This window comes from Echiichthys vipera, assembly GCF_963691815.1.
Source record: "Echiichthys vipera genome assembly, chromosome: X".
NCBI lineage: Eukaryota > Metazoa > Chordata > Actinopteri > Perciformes > Trachinidae > Echiichthys > Echiichthys vipera.
In genome coordinates this window covers 13,380,199-13,401,976 of record NC_139825.1, presented here as the reverse complement: position 1 = coordinate 13,401,976, position 21,778 = coordinate 13,380,199, and the positions used below count along the sequence as shown (strand labels likewise).

At 41.4% G+C, this 21,778-nt stretch overlaps 1 protein-coding gene across 10 annotated transcripts in view; it reads right to left on the bottom strand.

The window, feature by feature from the left end:
• The window catches only part of eif4g3a (eukaryotic translation initiation factor 4 gamma, 3a), a 69,177-nt gene extending 48,714 nt beyond the window's left edge, over positions 1 to 20,463 (bottom strand). For 5 of the 10 annotated variants that reach the window (XM_083939249.1, XM_083939251.1, XM_083939252.1 and 2 more), the window contains exons 1-6: positions 19,894 to 20,463; positions 9,573 to 9,645; positions 8,948 to 9,052; positions 6,477 to 6,644; positions 4,160 to 4,252; positions 3,155 to 3,187 (exon numbers count right to left, since the gene is read on the bottom strand). In XM_083939249.1, the coding sequence (XP_083795375.1) occupies positions 3,155 to 3,187; positions 4,160 to 4,252; positions 6,477 to 6,644; positions 8,948 to 9,052; positions 9,573 to 9,645; positions 19,894 to 20,054 (633 nt within the window). In that variant the 5' untranslated portion in view covers positions 20,055 to 20,463. The remainder of the gene's footprint in view (positions 1 to 3,154; positions 3,188 to 4,159; positions 4,253 to 6,476; positions 6,645 to 8,947; positions 9,053 to 9,572; positions 9,646 to 19,893) is intronic. The other 5 variants (XM_083939253.1, XM_083939254.1, XM_083939256.1 and 2 more) reach the window with 1 other exon arrangement.
• Positions 20,464 to 21,778: the final 1,315 nt, after the last annotated feature.

Here is a 21,778-nt window from a genome sequence, read left to right as displayed (position 1 = left end):
ACAGTTTCGTTAACATTAGGCTACAAGGTATAGTCACAGTGTCGCACCTGACAGACCCGAAGCCTCTGTATGTGACGAGTAGGGACAGACTGTCTCTGCCATCTGTCGGCAGCTCCCGAGCCGAGTGACAGCAGAAATTTACTAAACCAAAATAGTTTTCATGTCGACTCTATAGGAAGAAATCAACAGTGTTTAACTGATTCATTGACTTTGCTTCTCCGCACAGCGCAGCGAGTGAGGCAGCAGGTGACACACAGACTGATCTAATCAGTCTGTGCAGATACGGTTCATATGTTTAAGAGAAAACTCGGGTGTGAGTCGATACACTCAATGAAATGAAAACGTATCGGTTCTGTGAGATTAGCGAGTGACGGTCATCACACCGATTCTGGTCTTGATCTCTGTGGAGCAGTGCCGTATGTTGACAGGCGCAGGTCGGGGCCCTTTTAGACGGCAAGGCCCCCCGCAGTGAACCGGGTTGGGGGGGGGGGGGGGGGGGTACTTCTGTGAGTACCGTAGGCTGCACCGTGGCTAACACAAGAACAATGCAAAGACACCTGCAGCACCACAACAGCTCTCAGCCTAAAATCAACCCCATGTAAAGAAAATACTGAAAGTTTAGTGTTAAAATCTCGTTTTTGTGGACTTGATATCGTGTACCGTCTTGTCACACCCCTTGTACTGAATGTATGGTATTTTTTTTTAAATATTGTAGCTACTGTCATGACAGCGATGGTGCTGTCGGTTTATCTTCTATGTTGCATCTTCAGAAGTGCACAATAAAAATGTGTAATTTCTGCATCCATTAATGATTTACCGTGTGTGTCCCTAAAGTTTCTGGTTGGTTATCAGTTGGGGGCCACAGTGCTCCTAGTGAAAAAAAGTTAGTTTCGAGCCCTGATTGTATTCTTCTATTCAGGAATGATTTTTTTTTTATGCTGCTGCTATTAATGTTTCCAATGTCGCAGATGAGAGTATGCCCCGTTTATTTTCATGTGAAGTAGCCTGTGTAATATTTTGATAGTTTCTATTCAGAATGTTCAATATGCTACAAAATGTTATTCTCTGCCCTCAAGTGAGTGATTGAGGAATATGATTTGCATTTTTTTCTTTATAATTTTATAATTTCTTTATGCATTTTATGTTACATATAGACCTTTTCAAAGTTGTAAACCTAAACTTTCTAAATGTGTCCAAGTTTGATTCCTGTTGCAGTGAATGTGAAAGACATCAGCTGACAGGAAGTTAATAAGGACCAAGGCTGTTGCCTAGTAATGGAATTCCATTCAAAAGGTCTAAACAGTTAACCAATTCAGAGGGAAATTCAGCTTCTCAGAAGAATTGCCTCTAATCAATTTATTGATCATCGATCAATAAGATGATACAACTATCGATTAATGAATTACTTGATAATTTGCATCCCTAGATTGAACTCAGGCGGATCTTTCCTTTCTTTCTGACGTGAAGCATTTCCAGCATCATGGTGCAGATTAAACGAGGCGAATATTGTGTCAGCATACAGGATTGTTGTGAAGTAGCTAGATTTTGAGTCACTCTGTTCTTCCTATCTGAAATAATGTCAACATTATGACCTGTAGGCTGCATGTTAAGGTGGAAATGCTGACAAAAATGTACAATATGCCAAGGTTACAATTCTGTGACATTTACACTACAGACCAACCAAGAGGAAACACTCAGGGTAGAACTTAGATAAATAGAGTTATCAGCACTCTGAAAAGCTCTCCGGAGATTACAAAACAGAGAAAACAGTTGTTTGTTTTAGTGTAATTTCCACTTGCTTTGACCTTTTGGTTCACACACACAGAAACAATAGCTGCAATTGAAATCCAAAAAAGTCAGTTAAACAGTCAAGTGCAGGAAAAAAAATAATGATGATCCTGTTTGAAGACGGACTTGTGTTTTGGCTGAATACATTAATTTTCTGATCTCTCTGTACCCTTTACTGTGCATTGAGTGTGTTTCAGGGGGACAATAGTCATTTTTACCATTGGAACAAAAGGCCACTGTTTGGCTTCATCTGCTTCCCAACTCCACTTCCGTGGTGGCACAAGAGATCCCAGCGCCAGTTTGTGACAGCCAGAGCATGCACTTGTATGTGTGAGTGCACAGATTAATGTGGGCAAACAGACCCGACACTCTTTGACACCATACTATAAATAGTCTGTTAAAAATGTGTCCACACAGAAGCCTCCAGAAGATGAGGATGTTGAACAACAAGTTACACAGAGTACATCTAGGAGTATGAAGAACACATCCATCTTAACAGTGGACAGCTGCCTGAATCGTTACAACATGTTGTGAATCAGCGAACACAAAAGATAACAGGAAGTCAACTGGACTGAATGTCAGCAGCCAGACTTGTCTAGGACTCTTAGCAACAGCACCATAAAACACACACACACACGCACACACGCACACGCGCGCACGCACGCACGGAAGGACGCACGCACGCACGTTGAGTTTTATTTTGTTTTTGTCCAGTTCAGTTTTTCAATGAGTTAACAAGACAATTAAGCTATTGTCTAAAGTTTGGTTGAAAAGAGAATCTTGCATCCAGAAGGTGTTGATTATTATCAATCTCTGTTTGCTGGGCTGAAGGTGGCAAGTTGTACAATTTTAACATAATTGCGGTACCTTGGTGTAATTACTTGATGTAAAGGAGACCATGGTCTCATGAGGGCGTTGTCACAGATTCAGCTATGCAAGCATGGACATAACAATGTCTCTATTACTATTGTTTGGCATGAGGCATAAACCATAATTTACATCCTGTGCAAAGTTATTTGTTCCGACACCCACAAGCTTCATTCGATCTAATTCTGATAAAGATTCAAGACTCAGATCATTGCCACCATAAAAATAAACATGAATAGTGAAATAAACACACCCTTTAGGAAACTGCAAATTACACCTGGCTAGATATGTTGATTAAATAGCAGCATGCTCCCATGATATTTAAAACCTCTTTAACTGTATCCAAGATACTTGAAGGCTTTAAAATGTGAGACTTTTTTTAGGAACACCAGACACCCAACAAACAGCCCTTTGCCAGCAGGTACCAGTAAAAATTGCTTTGATGATTATGATGATGCAAGAGAGGGAGCAGGAGGGGCGTTCAGCGGGGGTAAATTACCTGATGGTGGGTTGGTCGAGGGCCCGTAGCAAACTGGGGGGGAGGGAGAAGAGGTCCAGCAAGGAGATTGAAGCAGTGATGGCAAAGCGGGAAGAAGAAAGAGCATAAGAGAGACACAGAAATAAGATGAGCGATGAAGGCAGATGCTTGAAAATACAGTACAAAACCACAGAGCAACAAAGCTGTAAAAGACACACGGCACATGATGCAGCTCTCAGACCAGGGTCAAGTAGTGTATTTGCAAATAATAGCTTGCTTGAGTACTACATATGTTCCTTTAGATATTATGACTCCAAACTGCCATACACAGAAGGGAATATCATTTTATAATGTGAATAAGCATACCGTAGTGGGATTGAAAAAATTTCCAGTGTTTTATGTGGCAAACCTTACCACTATAACCACACAGTTTAAAGCAAGACACTGTTAATACACACTGGCTGACGTCTCGTTAGCCTTGCTCTACTGACGGGGGCTGGTAAGGAGCCAGGCAAGATTAATAAGTAATACTTACTAGGTGTGTGAAAATAGGGGTTAACTTTTCCTGATACAGCTTTCTGACAGTGCTGTACATTTGATATCATTATTGAAAGATTCAACTGGAAAATGGGCTCTAGTTTTTGTCCAGTTGGAAAGGGGCTTATGTCACATAAAAATTTTTAAGTAAGAGATAACCTTAAAAACAAGAAACAACCTTTTAACTCTTAGAATGCACTCCTACCCTCCTGAACGACTCGTGTCCCATACGCCACCAGTGACACAGTACCTACAACTACAACAAGCCTACAAAGGACCTTTAAAAGAGACCTCGTTAAAAATATAGTCTTTGCTAAATTGCCTCGCTGCCATCGGTCAACATTTCTGAAGCTGCTTGTGGCTTCTTAACACCAGGACCCTCCATCGCTGACACAGTGAAGCGCCAACTTTCAATAATAGTCATTTTAAACCACTTGGGTACTTGGGAGGCAGGCTTGCTTTAAATCAGAAACCAGAGGGGACACTCACCGGACGATTTTGTGGCTGTGCATTCATTGGCTGTGTCTGGGGAGAATACACTAGAGGGGCGGAACCAGCATTTTGTCCAGGGTTGTATGGAGACTGCCAAAAAAAGAAAAGACAGACAGAGAAGGAGGGTTCATTATACACAGACCAGGAACTGTGTAGAAATCAGTCACTAATCATTTCATTAAGACATTTCACAGACCAGCTGTGACCTCACACCAACAAAACTGACGTACTTTGGATGTTGCTGGGAGAAAATGTTTTCAATCGGGGTTTATGTGCTGCGAAAAGATAATTGGTACCCTCAAGGACTGCAAATCCTGTGTTGCTTTATTCCTCATCTAGTGTGCAGCGGCGCTAGGCAGAAGCAGATCTCCTTACTTTTCTCCAACCTGCTGCTGGTGGCGGTGATCATCTTAAGTTTAGGCTATCTATAGAAGGTTGTTTAGAGACTAGAGCTGCTTTAGGGTGAGGCAGTGGACCATTAGGCTATAATGGTAAAGTGGAACAACTAGATTCCTTGGAAGCATGGTCACATACTTCCAGAGAAGCTGAGTCACGCAGTCAAGATGTTTGTAAGGTCGCACTCACACTGTTCTTCCGTACCGTGCCCAAGCACGCTTCACGGCTAAAGTCTAGTTCGTTTGACCAGTGCGAGTGCAACTGTACCGCGTATAGGCGCAGTACACTTGCCGGCCACGGCCCGTTTGGGAGAGGTGGGCTTTTGTAGAGCACGTTTGCACGTGTACAAGCACGAGGCCTACGCCTGTTCGGACATAGAAAAAAGAAGGACGGACCATGCGCGGATATTTAAAACAATGGCGGCGAAAGGTTCACGTTGGTGTGATGCGGTGGTGGAGTGTTTACTGCAGATTTGGTCGGATGAAAATATTCAAAAACAGTCGGACAAGACGCACAAAAACTCTGAGGTCTATGGAAAGATTTGTAAACAAAGCGACGCATCGCGACGACGTCAATCAATGCGTGTGACGTGTTACGGCATGATGACATATGGACAAGGCAACAAGGCGATTCAGAGATGACAGCATCAAAGCAGCGGCATTATTTGACAGTTAATACAACCTTTTACATACACAAAGTGTCTATTGGACTATTTTTACATTACATGCGTATGGATCTCACTGTATAGACAGATTAGGAGATAGATTTCCACTATATATTTAACCTTGACCTAACCCCAAACATTTAAATTTCAAATTAAATAATCTTACCTATATCAACCCTAATCACTGTGCTGCCCTTAACACCTTTACACCCACATCCATGATTAACGTATCCTGATAAATTATTTCCCCCCTTATTGCAGAGCTTTTACCTAAACAACCTTGGTCTAAACATGAAAAGGCTTTAAAATTTGAAATTGATGATGCTGAAGTTGAAAGAGGACCTCTTTCAGCTGCATGCTCAGAGGTCTGGCTCCACATAGCATTTGACATGACTGACAGGTGATTCCTGTGGTGTGGTTTTATCAATATGACGAAAACAATGTAGTCCTCTCTCCTATAGGGACAAAAAGCTTTTGCAGCTGTCCAAAGTTGCTGACAAACCAGACAATGATCAGTGACAGTTAGCACGTACATCAAAACATCACTCAATCCTTGTGGTTTATTCCACAACCTCACAGCAAGAAGGTTCTGAGTTCAAACCCATGTTTTCCAATTGTTCACTCACATTTCCTCTAGGTGCTGACCTTAATTCAAATGTGTAAATGCAAAACTCCTAAAAACCTTACCATAATATACTGTTTATCTCCATTTTGCTACATGAATGTTAGGTTTGCTGACTCCAGACTCTTATCAGGAAACATGTGTAGTATAGAGAATACAGTAGACGTATGTTTGTCACTTATTAGGCACCAGTGTATAGAGATTTTGAACATAGTTCTTTCTGAATTTAAACAATCACGCAAACATGGCTTACTACTGTATTAGGAAAAGAAATGTGACAAACCGCAAAATAAAATATGTAAAAAGAAAAATAATACAGGCTAAGTACCAGGCAAATGGGCAGAATATACTGCATACATTTTTACTGCATTATCTCAAAATAGATGTTACAATTTAAGAATTGAAATTCAGTGAAAGAAGTTGCACAAAAACCCTTTAATTTTGAGAAAAACAAATCTAATCTAAAAAAACAATAAACTTAATTTAGGCATGCAAACCATAATATCTTTATGAAAGGTTTTTCAGGATGTGATTACAATGAGAGCCCCTACACAAGACATAAAAGCAAGCAGACAAATTGACAGATCAAATTCAGAAACGTTGATGGCGGGCACAGTGATGAACTAACTCACCCCTCCGCCTGCCTCCCAGCCCTTAGGGTAGCGATATGGGGAAGCTGTGGGTAGTGAAACCTGAGAGAGTGCTGGGGAGTGGGCATGACCAGGGGGGGTGCCTGCCAAGTTCGGGTGTCCCTTTGTGATGTCATGAGCAGTGTAAGGAGAGCCAGCATGCCTGGGTACCTGTGTCACAGAAAAAAAGTAAGGTTAGACACACACACAAAACAACTGATACAAACACATACACACACAAACAAACACAACCACTGATGCAGACGAGGCACGGTGGAGGCAAGATTCCACAGGTCATTAGTCCTCCCTCCTGCTGAGGAATGTAAATTAAGCTAAAGCTCAAGGATTAGCCCCCAGTATGTGTGCAGAGGTGAAGACCTGTGCTGTGGATGGGTGTTGAAGCCTGCAGGAGTTGGCTCTGACTCTCCTATGCAGCCTGCTGTGCCAAGCTATGCTGTGCAAGGATGTCTTGGCCTCAAATGGCAAAACTGGGCCAAGCAATCATATTACAAATCCCACTCATCTGTGATAAACAGAGTGCATCTGATATATTAGATACAACCGTATCATGCTAAACAAGCCTTGTCAATATGGGCCAATGAAGGACTCAGAGATTTGACTCAGCTCTTCTTAGTCTGTGGTGTGGCCGGATGGGCCTTGGCTGTTGCAGCTGTGGGCTGGCACCACTGCAGGTGCCGCTTGTTGCTGCAGCAAACCTGACACACCAGGGAATGAGACAGGATACTGCAGGAAGAAAGCAGGAGGCACTGAGACAGAGACAGCCCTCTCTCTGCCTTTTTTTTCCTTTTTTGTTTTAAAATCGCTACACATCCTGGACCATAAATCTTTGACAGCTCTAATAAAGCATAATGTTAAGCATTCTACAGCTCAAAAAGGAAATTATATTCAAATCTACAGGCCAATCGCCCGTACAGCTTCTATAGTACCAATCCCTTCTGCATCGCTCCATCTTCTATGTGTGGCCCACTTCCCTCAGATGACCTAGGATAAACCAACTAATCTAGCCGCTGTTGCCAGGGGAGGAGCCTGCTCTGCTTCAGGCGAGTGACTGATTTTGAGGACATAGAGTGATGAGATGGGGGAGGGGAGGCAAGCGGCTGTATAGGAGCTGTACATGAGAGGACGGAAAAAGAGAGTGTACAAGCTCCGCATCCACTGCAGAGAACAACGGTTTCATGCCATCATTGTTGCAGCCTAATGCCTTCAAACTAACAAGAAGCTGCTGTGTTTCCAGTACTGTTGTGTTACAGTGGATAAATAAGCTCACAGCTGAATATATCTGTCTTCAAACATACAGTGGATTTTAATGCAATGTGCAGCTATCTATTATACTTGAGAAATGTTACCATCACTGAAAATATCTTCTTTGTGGTGTCAAATAATCAATCCTTTGGTAAACGATGCTTGTAAAAGCCAGTGATTAAAAATATAAAAGCACTATGGGGCCAACAAGCACACTCAAGCCAATATTTCCCCACAAATTATCACGACAAGATAGTATTAAAATGTTGGGAATGTCTCAGCGTGAGCCATGATTTTATTTATTGTGTCAGCTCAGTTAATTTTGTGAGAAAATTCATTAAAATGTGAAGTGAAAAGAGCAATCAATATTCCTATCTTCTAATTTCTGTCGTAAACATTTAATGGTAGGTCCGCCACTAATCGGTATCCTACAAAGCCCTCCAACGAATCACTGCCCTCCAGAAGGCCAGAATGGTGCAGCAACGCTCTGAGGGCCTGCAAGCAGCAATCCTCGACACGGATCATTTAACAACATAATGCCCACTTGCAGATGGTGACCGTCATGTCCTTAGAGGAAAGGAGGATGTCATTTCAGGTTTGTTTTGATCTTTAGGGAGATACAATAGGTGTGGCTGACCACTGATGAGACAATAAACCCCCAAAGTTTAACCAAGGACATGCATATTCAATTTGGGATTATGTCTGTGACCATGTTTAATAGTCATCTTGAAGCCTCTAACTCGCATGCTGAAGCCCCAGGCAGGTTCAAATAGATACAACAAGAATTATGTGAATATTCAGACACAGGAAATGTTAATCAACTCCTGAAGGAGACAGTGAATGGCAGAGGTTCCCTGGGGTGACACATTTCCACCATAGCAGTCAGATCACAGCATTATGTCTTAATAAGCATGCTTTCTTTACAATATAAATAAAAAACACAAATGCATGTTTACAGTGCCTGTAAAAACTATTCAACCTCTTACTGAGATTTATTTACACTTTTTACAAAAAAATCTGTGACCCAATTCAAAAAAAACATTAAATTAAAAAAATAAAAATCTAAGGAGGGTGTGTAGTTTTATAGGCACTGTCATCTTGCATGGTACCAAACCGCTATGACATAATTAAATTCAACACACATTCAGTTGCCAGTTTATCAGGTACACTTGAAGGGGTTTACACTTGAAAACGAATGCAATAAATCCTACCTTCATAAAGGTTACAATGTTCTTAGGAGGAAACTGGTGCGTTTCTCCTGCACTGAACTTCAGTTGGGCGCTCTGCCTCAAAAAAACAGCAATGTCTGTGGCACTCTGTGGTCAGGTCAAAAACAGCAAAAGAATCACCTCATATGTTGATGTTTTTGGGGTGGCATGAAGCCTATATAAGAGCATGATTATAATGGTTATAATGTTCTGTGAGAGGAGTTTCTAATATTTTGTCCACTCTATTTATATCAACGAGGGCAGACTAAATCCTAGAAACCCCTCTCAGTAAGATGCAATGCAGTTCAAAGGCTCCTTAAAATAAAGCAGAAGTTAAATCAACACCTCTATTAAACATTTTAAACAAAAATTAAACACTGCAACCTTCATGAAGGTAGTGTTGCACAGGACTGCAGTAGCTTTAGCCAGGTGTACCTAATAATCTGGCAACTGGGTATATGTCTTTTGGTACAGTCATGGTAAAAGTGTATGCAAATTACATCCAGTCCATACTTTAGATATGATTATTATGTGTGTGTATTCTGTATACTGTAAGTGTGTATTTTCTGTACATGCACTGCAGCACACAGGTGGACATGTGTAAGAGGGGCTGTGTGCATTGACTCACGCTGTAGACTGCAGCAACTCCAGGCTGTGTGGAGAAGATTCGGTCATCCAGTGATGGCTGAACCCGTGGGATTCTAGAGAGAGGTGCGTTAAGGAAAACTGAATACCAAAAAACGGTTTGATGCTAGATAAGAGTCCGAAGCTCATCAGGTAACATTCACTTCATATTTTATGTATTCATGCAAGAGACGGTGTTAAGTCTAAATACTGCCGACTAAACCACATGAAAAGACTTGATCTAGTATGTATGGAAGTTTCATAACTACCAAATAAAATCACTCTGCTGAGATTACTTTGTTTTACACTACGTTTTATACAATACATTTAGCTGATTCAGATCCAAAAGGGTTTTCTTCAAGCCCCAATGGCTCTGTAGTTGGATTTCAAGGATCCCCAAAACACCCCACCCCGCCCAAAGTGCCCCATCTCCCACAGTACACTGTGTACCTTCAGCATTTTGCAAACGTTAAAGGGAAAATCTGAAATGGATTTCTGGATCACTTCAGGCAAGAGGGAAAGACAGAGCAGCAGATTAGACAGCTGCAAAGCAATACCAAAAGGTGCAAACTTACACACTACACAAATAACACTAATTATTTGGGCTCTGTTTGAACACAACCAGAACTGAAGATAACTTTCTTTTGGGCTTCTGAAAGATAATAATGCAACTCACTCGGGAGACATCACTCAGATGGAGACAAAAGAGGGAATGTGTAACAGCCACATAGAAGAGGGAAGCCCTGTGGTTAGTAACCTGCTCAGGCTGTTGTCTGTGACAGACTGTCTCCCACACAATTGGTCACATGGTTTAAGGGAAACCGAACGTCTAGCTTTCTTCCTTTCACACAAACCATCGTCTCCCTTTCTCCCAAGGGCGGGGTTATGCTAGGAAAAAAGTATGACGTGAAGGGGGCAACATTGTTTCAAATTTTATATATCTGTGCAGATGTTCAGACAGTCTCTCAAGGAGTAAATCAATGATGTTGCAAACCAAGGCCTAATCTGAAGTTATAAAGGTGTGCGTGTGTGTGTGTGTGTGTGTGTTGGGGTGGGGGACAAGCTGTTCTGACAGAGCAAACTGGCCCTTTAAACCAGTTTACTCTGCTCTTGCCTGCAGGGGCCGTCCTCTCTCTTGGCCCTGTGCCAGATCAGCTACTCGTAACCGACAACACAAGAGGGAGATAAGGAGAGAAAAGAATCACCAAAAAAAGGCTGTGAAAAAACAGAAGCTCAGCAGGAAGCATTATCTGTTTAATTGCCAGGGAATTTGGACAAACAACATGCCCAAACCTCACACGCACATATCCATACACACAGATATTATGAGTCGAATGAATTAGTAACACAGCCTCGACTCTTCACACTGACATGGCAGTTAAGGTGAGCTAGAGCACAATAAAACTGTGCTATGGGTAACACTGCGTTTACAATTTTCATCTTGTGTTTTGATTTGCCAAGAGCACCGGACAGGAGATAACTTTGAAAATACTGTTAGTTTTCAGTTATTGTCTGAGTGGTGGTCAGTTATTGTTTTTCAGGTACCTGTCATGATCTGAAGAGCCATAATGGGGTGCATCCAATGCCACAAAGCGGGTGAGAAAATTAATAGTAATGATTACTTGCATATGCTTCTTGACACAGACGACACAGGAGCGGGGAGCTAACAACAGTGAGGCAACCTGATCTTTCTGCTCTACATAACCGCCGGTTGGCAACTGTGTCGGGGATTGTAAACAGAGGAAAGGCAGCAAAGTGTTCACAGGTGAAACCAGGGTTCAACCTGCTGGACCCACCTGGAGGTCAGGGACTGTTCTAAATAGTGGCAAGAGCAGGAAAAGCAAATGCAACTAATGATCAGGTAGGGTGAGATACGCAACTCTTCCATGGAGTTTGGAAGACCTGATCTTACAACTGCAGCCAGATTTTTGGTATTTCAGAAGGCAAACGCCTGTAGTCATAGCAGGATATCGTTATGCCACAAACTACTAGACATACTGTATAAACACTTGTGCCATTAGCTGGAAAAGTCTTTCATATCATGATTTGGGGGGAAACTCAAAAAGAAAATACTGAACTTCAAATCTATTCCAAAGCATAAAAGATATTTAAAGAACACAGCAACAAACATATTTATCGAAAACCCTGATCCAGTTTGTTCTCCCTCTGGATAACTTGCAATGTCATTTTGTTTCTGTGCCTTAAAAAGCCTTTGTTTAAGACAATCTGTAACAAAAATTCCACTTTGATATCAAAAACATTTTTTATTGCTTGTTTACTAATCCCTGTGTGGGTTAACTAATAAATAGTACTAGGAGGGATGTCCATTCATGATATCAAAATGATGCCCTTTGACCACTCAATTCAAGTTTCTTTACCTATTTTCTGCAGTTTAAAGATTGATTGCACAGTTACATCCAGGTGATTACACTGGGGAAACAATATGTACCAAGGTAAAACATCATTTATGCCAAGCCCTCCAGGAGGGTGGCCAGGTAACCAGGTGTATGCAGTCATGTTCCAGTCAAGCTCTCCTGCATGTATCTGGCACAACAATGAAAGTAGCTGACCACACTAATTAGATATTAGTCATTAGGTCATTTCATTAATTTTCTGCTTGAGAAGAGAGAGCGAGCACAATTTCAACTTTAAGACTCACAGCAGTGATACTGTTTCAGGGAATAACAGCTTGTGTGGCTGAGAAATAACCTGCAACATCCAATTGGACAACATTACTCCAATGGTCAGATACATACTTAGCCCTTGCTGAGACTGAGTAGTGTTTCAGATAAGGGAGGGTTGAGGGTACATAATCTGAAATTAACTTCGCCTCAAGGATGCCAGCAATTTTACCTTGCACAGCAGCCGGATTCTTGCGATAAAACAAGATCAAGCATGAATTGCATTCATGTGTCACACGAAAATCCATCTTGTCCGTCAAGATGTTGTCTCTCTTCTATGGCTGCCACCATAATTATCATCATTTTTAAATTCTATCACCTTAGCTGTGCTTGTTCCTACTATTCTGCTGTTTTAACTGCAATAACATATAAGTCATATTCACATTACTATAGATATTGTTATAGTTACTGGATTTGTCTTTGTCTCTCTCTGTCCATCTGTCCGTCTTTTCTCCCTCCTTTTCTTCCCCCCCAACCGGTGCAGACAGATGTCCGTCCTCCACAGAGCTGGGTCTGTCTGACATTCCTGCCTGTTATAGGGAAGGTTTTCGTTGCCACCGTACTCTACCGAGGAATTATTGGGTCTATGTAAATCATAAATAAGTCATAGAGTGTGGTCTATACCTACTCTGTGAAGTGTCCTGAGATAACTTTTGTTATGATTTGGCACTATCAATAAAATTTAATTGAATTGTATAACAAACCGCCTGACCAGCAATTCAAACTCAAAGAACATTTTGAAGACAGTGACCACAGGTTTCTTTATGGAACTGTGAGCACATATCTGTGAAAAGCCTCACATTTCAAATATTGTTCCTACCTCCTAAACAAGGATAGGCTGTCGCGATTGTTGACAAGGCATCAACTGGGTCTAAAACACGTCTGCCATCACAGCCTAAACCAAGGGGAGGTCGATGCGACCCCCGCTTCATAATAAGCTTACTGTAAAGCCTCTAATGTGCCCTGTGTGTGTGTGAGTGTGTGAATGAGGTGGAGAGAAAGTGGAAGACAGGAGGAAGCACAGCCTTACAAATAGCAGGGGTGTGATCAGGAGGATGATACAGCTCAATAAACTGGAATCTGCTATTACTGATTAACTTAATGAATCACAGCTGTGTATTTAACAGCCACGCCCCTGAATAAATTGCATGAAATATCCAAGGAAAAGAGGCAAGCCAGGGTCAGAGTGAGAGGTGTTTTTGCTGAGTACGCTGCTCTGTAGACAAATATCACCTAAATCAAACAGTAATGTTTGCGCTGCCGTATAAAAACACAGTCTTGTGTGACATAAATACAGCATACATTTAAAAATACCATGGTTCCTTTGAATGACACAGGCTACCTGGCAATCTCAGTGGGTTCAAAAAGGAGGCACAGGAAGTGAGTGGAAACACACACACACACACACACACACGACTGCTCTTTCACTTCAGTATGAAGGGTAGGTGGGAGGTTGGTGGATTCAACTCAAACTAACTAAAGCAACAATGGTTCTAAATTTCTGCAGCAGAGCTGTGCGTCAAGCTGTGTTTACTTTGAAAGGAGGTAAATGCAGAAAAAAGTGTATGTATATATAAATGCCAAAAACAAATTTATTTTACATGGATGATAAGGTTTGACTTTCACTACTTAATGGGCAAATCCACATTCAAGTTGGGTTTCAATTCCTAAACGCACTTTGATCATGATGATGACATGGAGAGGACAAATACCTTTGAAGCCTGAGGACAAACTACACACGGTTTGTACAGAGGGAGGGCAACTCCTGTTTACTGGAACATTTTCCTAATATTTTATAATCTAGATCAGGGGTGCCCAATCCTGCTCCTGGAGAGCTACTGTCCTGCATGTTTTAGGTTTTTCCCTGCTCTAACACACCTGAGTCTAATGATGTGCTCGTTATCAAGCTGCTGAAGCTTTTCACTGGTTTGATAATCATTAGACTCAGGTGGGCCTGTGAATGTTCTCATTCGTCCAGGTCATCGTTATCCTCAAAGCAATTTCAGTCAAAAACAACTGGACTGGTTGTTTGTCTAGGAAGACGTTTCACCTCTCATCCAAGAGGCTTCATCAGTTCATGTACGCATCTGACCAGGCTGGGACTGGTCCAACTAACTGGTGTGGAGATCCAAGTATTTAACCTCTCACAAGGCCGATGATGTCACTGAAACCCTTTGTGCTCCAAGTGCCCACGCCCGTCGTTAGAGTGACAGTCGGTGGTGGGCAGTTGGTTTCGACGTCGTTAGAGCTCTATTGACAGACTCAGGTGTGTTAGAGCAGGGAAAAACCTAAAACATGCAGGACAGTAGCTCTCCAGGAGCAGGATTGGGCACCCCTGATCTAGATAGATCAAGTCTGTTGGTGTCATACCTCTAAATGATAGTCTAAAGACCAAAACGTGTTATTTTTTACCTGCAGCAGTATGTCTACACTGTATATTTGTTGGAAGGCCAAACTTCACTAATGTGAAAAGACTTCCTTCAATAACCATAATGGACGGCACCGTGACAGGGCCTAAATTGACTCCTCATCCGGACTAAGCATCTTGGATTTTTTAGAGGCATTTTCAAGATGATTTTACACTAAAATGTGTTATAAAAGTACCAAACTCCTTTTAAGAAATGACTGTGTAGGTTGTGTGTGTAACATTAGCAAGTGTACGGTCAAGAGAGAGAGAGAGAGAGAGAGAGAGAGAAAGAGAGAGAGAGAGAGAGAGAGACTGTGTGTGTATGTGATGAGTTTAATATGAAGTTAGCAGTAATGTTATGTCTGTGAACAGTGTGTGTACAGTTTCAGCTATAAGTGCTACAACTCCTCGAGACCCACGCCAGGTTTCCATGTCTCGCTTGCCACCTGCTGATTCAAGTAAGGAGTGTTAGATCGCCTGAATGTTCTTTTCTTAGCGTGCTAGTCAGTGTTAAATCAGACAATTTAATGGTTAGGTTCGTATTAAAGGTCAATCCCCACACGGGTAAATGAATCAGTGTTACAGAAGGACACAATTATACAGCAATAATCAGAGCCACAATGCAAACTCAGTTTAAATCAGTGTATTGCACAATGAGCTACACTCAGCATCAGAAAATGTCTTTTAAATAATTGTCCAAAAGGTCCAAATAATGTTCCCCAACAGAAACTGTCCAAAGTTAAATCAAAAATCAACAAAATAAAGAAAGAAGTTAGAAAGTTTGTTTAATTCTGTTCTGTTTTTTTTTTTTATAGTCTTCTCAAACTAAACAATAAAGGATCTCTGATAAGTTTCAGTTTCGTTTTTCCTGTTAGGAGTGGAGCCTCTTCCCAAACAAATTATCAAACGATCTTTGAACAAGTGAATCTCCAACGCTGTCGTTTTTTCTGAGAATTGGAAACAAGCAACAATGTAGAGACAGAATTTACATGCTGCCGTGTAAATAAGATAAATAACATGAGGCTGTTTAGTTTGTTTACTAAAAGGACAAAATATAGAGCTGTTCTATAGGAAAGGGATCCTTAAATGACTCCTGTTTTGATCTGACGCTATTCAGAAAATACAATTACATAAAATTAACTTGACGTTCAGGGGGGGCGCCGCCCTAATATAATGGTAGGGGAAACGCTGGAGTGTAATCAGAAAATGCAGATTTTCAACAATTACTGGTTGTACAAAAGCTTCCCAAAAGTAAATACAGCAACAGAATTTCATTCAAGATTGGATTTAAAAAAAAAAAAAAACACACATCCGCAATGATGTGTAAATATCACTTCAGCTAAAAACACTGGGAGAGCTCTGACAGTGAGAAGAATATGTTCCTCAACAGGCCACTCCCTCTCTGGAAAGAACAGTCCTGCATGCTGGCTCATAACAACTCAGCAGTTTATTTATAACATCCCACTCTGTGTATGCTCATGAGAATATCTTCTCATGCAGGCTGCACACACCTGTCCTTAAATACAGGACTGCGGTGGTGTGTAAGCAACCAGCTGGGTACATACATTATGTAACTTTATCTAATAACTAACACTGGTTGTGACTGCATGCCTGTCTCACAGGTTACATTAAACACGGCTTTTTATTGACAAATGTTGTCATTTCTCCAAACAAAGACACAAAGCAACGAAGACGAAGAATATAAAAAAACAACTTGCTAAATTTTGAGAGAGAAAAAGAAGCCAGGCTCTTCAAAGAAAGATGAATGTGATGTACCATGAAAGCTGAGGGGTTGGACGGGGCGCCCAGGGAGACGAGCAGGGGGAACTGGGGAAAAGCCCTCAGTTTTCTCAGCTGGGCCAGTAGTGGGGTGAGGTGAACTGTGGGGGGATGGAAGGAAATGAGGGAGGGCTGAGGCAGGCTGACTGACCTGGGCCTTTGTTGGCAGATGGTGGGAAGCGCCACCTTGGCCTCTCACTCTGAATGCTAAGCAGCACTACCATTGTCTGGCAAGTCTAGCAGCAGTAGCATGCGCTGGGTGTTTCTCTGGCAACCAGTAACAGAAACAAACACCCCCCCCCCAGCACTGCACACATACATACATGCCGCACCACCCTGCTTCTCTGGACCCCTGTGCATCTCAGGACTCTGCAAACAAACATGCCAACATCCTCCATATTGGAATTCCCATACATCAGGAGCCAAGGCCAGACGAAGCGTAACATGCTCCCACACTCCTGACCTCAGAGGTCTAGAGAGAGTGAGAGGTCAGACAAGTGGCAACACTTGTTTTCATAAAGACATGAACATTAAATCCAGTGGAGTCTAGTGCAGTGCTGTCTAAGGGCGCACTGTTCAGTCATACCGTGCCCCGTGCTTAGAGTAATTGCCCCTCCCTCTTTCCCCGCGCCTCAGGCCCGCTTGTACCCACATTACTTGAATTGATCGGGGCCTCGGTGCTAATGAGTCTTGCTTATACATCATCACCCCTGGGATATTTAGTTTTGTCAGACGAACGTATGAACGTTTCATCTGTCCAAATCTGCAGCAAACACTTCCCCTCCGCATCAAACCACTGCCAACCCTTTGGCGGCATCTTTTTAAATGTCCGTCACGGGTAACAGATTCATATAAATAGAACTCAGGACTGCCGTCAATGCTCACGCTTGTACATGTGTGCGTGCTTGTGCCCGTACATGTTGCATACTTGCATAAAAGCCCACTTTTCTCATCCGGGCTGTGGCCGGCAAGCGTGCCGTGCCTGGGCGCAGTACTGCGCCCTTAAACGGGGTCCAGGGACCATCACGGATACTTTGGAAATTACACTGAGGTCCCAGTACAAAGCAGATTTGTTCCAGTCCGTTGCAAATTCTATAAATTAAATATATTTTCTGTTATCTTACACTTACTGTATAGATGGTTACGTAATGCAAGAAAAAAATCTTACTTTTTTAAAGACATTTTACAATTTACCGTTTAATATAATCCAATTAAATGCAACAGTACCACAGTATTCAATCTGAAGATAATCCTCTACCCAACAGCCAATCAAAATGAATTGCATACACTAATCTTCTTGTGAAGAAGAGGAGCAAAAGTTAAATTGGAAGGAAGCCCATTCCCAAATGTTTAAACACTGGATCAGGGCTACCTTAAGCTTCTTGAACTTAGAGATGAGATTTGCTATTGATGGGTCTAATGACAGATTCTTTAACATTCTTTAATCAATGTATTATCAAGTGTATTTGCCCCCAACCCTCATATCCATATAGTGAGGACATAAAACCAAATATACCTTATAATGTATTGGATATTTTGGATCTAAATTTAACTGAACAAGTAGCTGTAATAACATCTCCAACCCCTGAGTACATTCTATCAAACTGTAGTTACTAGAAATGCCAACTCTACTCTCTTAATGACATTTTTTTTTTAAAAACATCATCAACAAGAATCGGTCTATAACGTAACCAACTACTGTGGATCAATAACCATAACTTCATCAAGAGGGGGTCAGAAATTCCATAATGTTGGACAAAATCAGACTGATCACTTAAGTCAGTATTAAAGCCAAGCTAAGAAAGGGTAATCAGAACACGCCAAAAATACAAATAAAACAAAATATCTCCTACTTTAAAAGAGAAATATTTAGCATAATCCTGGTCACTATTATGTATCCCTTTCCCTTAAAGAAGACATCAATTGAGTAAATGAGAGTTCTGTTCTAAGCTGGTAGGTACTTTACATCATACAACCGAGTAGGTTAAGCAAAAAGCCTGGAGAGTCAAAAGAGGACACAACACATAAGGATACTATTATCTTCTTTGTTTGAGTTGCTAATCTGTCTCACGAACAACTCAAAAACACCACAAAACACTGTAAGCAAGACAGGGTTTAATACTGCCACCTACCATAACCAGCTACTTACCGCCCCTTTACGGATGTCAGAAAAGCAGGGCGGCTGAGATCGTGGGTGGCAGGAAATCAGGTTGCGACATCGCACCTCCAAAGCTAAACCACAACAGAAGCTGTCAGATCACAAAAGACACATCTCTCTGCCAATGGCATGTAGGAGACGTCGACCTAATCCTCTATCTTACACTACTGCCACAGTGCTGTAAATAAAACAGGAGGTGACATAACCACAGTGACTCCACTCCCCCAAAAGTAAGGTAGAGTAATACTAATGTATCACTTTAAACTCAAAAACTAAATGTGTATTCTGGGCGAAATTACTGTGCAAACCGACATCAAAGTGTATCTGTGACTTTATACTGCATTTTAATAATTGGAGACAAATTTCTGTGAAAACACAAATTTATCATCTGACAATTATTTATCAAACTGCTTATATTAAACCATATGCCATTAACATTTGATTTGATTTAAATCAGCTTCCTCTATAATACATTCATTTTTTATGATTATTATTTTTTCAAGTATCTTACATAATAATTTATTTCTCATATATTCCTATTAAACACTGTGTGTGTGTGTGTATATATATATATATATATATATATATATATATATATATATATATATATATAATTCATTCAGAATTTAATATAAATGTATAAAACATAAATGACAAAATCATTCAAGAACAATTTCTACATGCTGTCATCCTGAGAGCTCACCGGCCCAGGCACTGACAGGCTCGTCAAGGTGCTGCATGGTAGCACCTCTGCGAAAGCAAGTCATGTGAAAAGGAGAAAGGGGTGCAATTCCCTTACAAACCGGGCCTTGTACAGGCTAACATTAGCCCCACAGTTCAACTGAAGCCTTACTGCTCTGCGACATTAACATCCACTGACTTATACACTTCTTGTTAGCAAACGGAGGCTAATTTAGCTGGCTGGAAACGGTAACTAGGGCTAATGCACCTTGCTGAACAAAGCCGGTAACCGGTGTGTCGTTAAAAAGCCTACATAGCTTTGCCTGTGATGAAGCTTCTCCCACATTAAATAATTTCACTTCAAGAAACATCGACAACCATTTTAACTGATATCTATACACAAATAAAGATAGAACGTAGAGTGAAAAATCAAACTGACATTTCCGTTAGCCATGCCAACCGGCTTGAGAAGCTAACATTAGCATAGTTAGCTTAGCTGGTTGTCCCCTCCCCTCCAACTGAAACCATCATCAAACCTCTGTTAAATATCACTAATAAAAACAGTTTGTGTTAATGTCATAAAAGGAGAATGAAATGCATTAAAATCACAAATGGATACTGTGGTGGCGGTGCAGGAGGAGCTGTTGGGGCTCCCGGCGGCAGAGACACGGAGGTCAGGGTAGTCCGCAGTTGGGTCGGCGGAGAGGGGCCACTTACAGGTCCTCCGCTGACTGCGACAGCGGCGGCGGGTTTAGGGACCACTTTCGGTGGCAAACTCATCGCAAAAAAAAGCTTAATAATAAATACTGATACAAACAAAACTCCTTAGCTCGCATACATGGGAGCAAGTGTAGCAAGATTTCTTTGAAGCAAGAAGGCCCCAAAATCCCCTTTAACCAACCGGGATAACGAAGCTCAACACAAACGTCTCTTTTTCATGGAGAGTCGCTGTTCGGATCAGCGGTGCTTTTCATGGGGACGGTGGGAGGTTTCGCCTCCCCTCGCCCGGTCCGGAACCTTTGCGGATCCCGGCAGCTCGGTTGCGTTTTCTTTCAAAAAATAAATAATCGCCACGGTCTTCAACGTCCCTCTTTGGCGATCTACCTTTTTTTCTCCACACGTATGTTTTCTATCATTGTTTTTCTCTCACAGAGATGTGAGACTTCGCCAACATGGCGTTGCGGCCGCTTCCAAGCAGTCCGGGCAGGACAGATGATTCGGCAATTATCGGCCAGTTACGGAGTCCGCTCGGTTAATCAACTAAACCTCCAATCACATACACCGTATTATTTAGGCATTTCAAATTTACTCCCTTAGTTTAGCAGACCCGATTTTGTTTATGTTATTCTTGAATCCCTTTTTATATGTTTTACTGTCTTTGTACATTTTAGTTTATGTTTTTTCTCCATTTAGAAATACATTTTTGGTATTGTGTATAAGGTATAACTCTGGGACATCTAAGAAAAGTAATGTATAAACTCAATATTCAAGCTGAAGATTCAATATAAATTGAGTCTTAAAAAACAACAACATAATTATATACTCGTGTTACAGAGACCGTGCATCGATCACGTGTCTAGAATGTGTCCAAAAGACTGAATTTTGTCTCCTCGACGTAGTTATTGAGATTAAAGCCCATGGTGTAAGATCGTGTCATTGACAAATGCAAAGACATCGAAAAAAAATAAAATAAAAAAAATTTAATATATTTTTAATTGCATCACGTAGCGCAGGGGTTGCTAGTCCTGCTCCTGGAGGGCCGTTGTCCGGCATGCTTTAGGTTTCTTTCTGCTCGACCTATTTTCAAACCTGTGACAAGCTTCAGCTGCTTAATGAGCACATCATTAGAATCAGGTGTGTTAGAGCAGAGAGAAACCTAAACCATGTAGGACAGTGGCTCTCAAGGAGCTGGGTTGGGCAGCCCTGACGTAGCGTTTCTAGTAATATGCATTTTCACAGTGCAGTCCACGGTGTGTACTCTGCACCAGCAGCGGGACTACAATATGGATTTGTGTGCTATTAGCACCATCTACTGCTCATCTGGTTGCTTCGCATCTGCAAGCAAGCAACACCATTTCTTATTGAATTAACTGTAATTATTAATGTAGTGTAATCTGAGCAGTGGGTACAATATAAATCTAGTCACACATCTTGGTACAGTCCATTAAAAGGTGTGTGTGTGTGTGTGAGAGAGAGATATTTTCTGTGGAAAACAGAAACTCAAACAATCAATAAATTTGAATGTTATAATTTACTTGACAGATAACTTCAATTTGCCCAATATTTGACCCAAATAAAACACCCCCTAAAAAGACTTACAAAATACAGACTCAGCGATCATAAACTTGCCATTGAAACTGGTACCATAAAAGAGAATGGCTAAAAAGAGAAAGAATAATTTGTGTCTACTGTGAAACAGGAGAAGTAGAGACAAAAATGTTTCCAAAATACAAAGAAATGAGAGAGAGAGAGAGCTCAAGTAACTAAACAAATAGTGGACATGA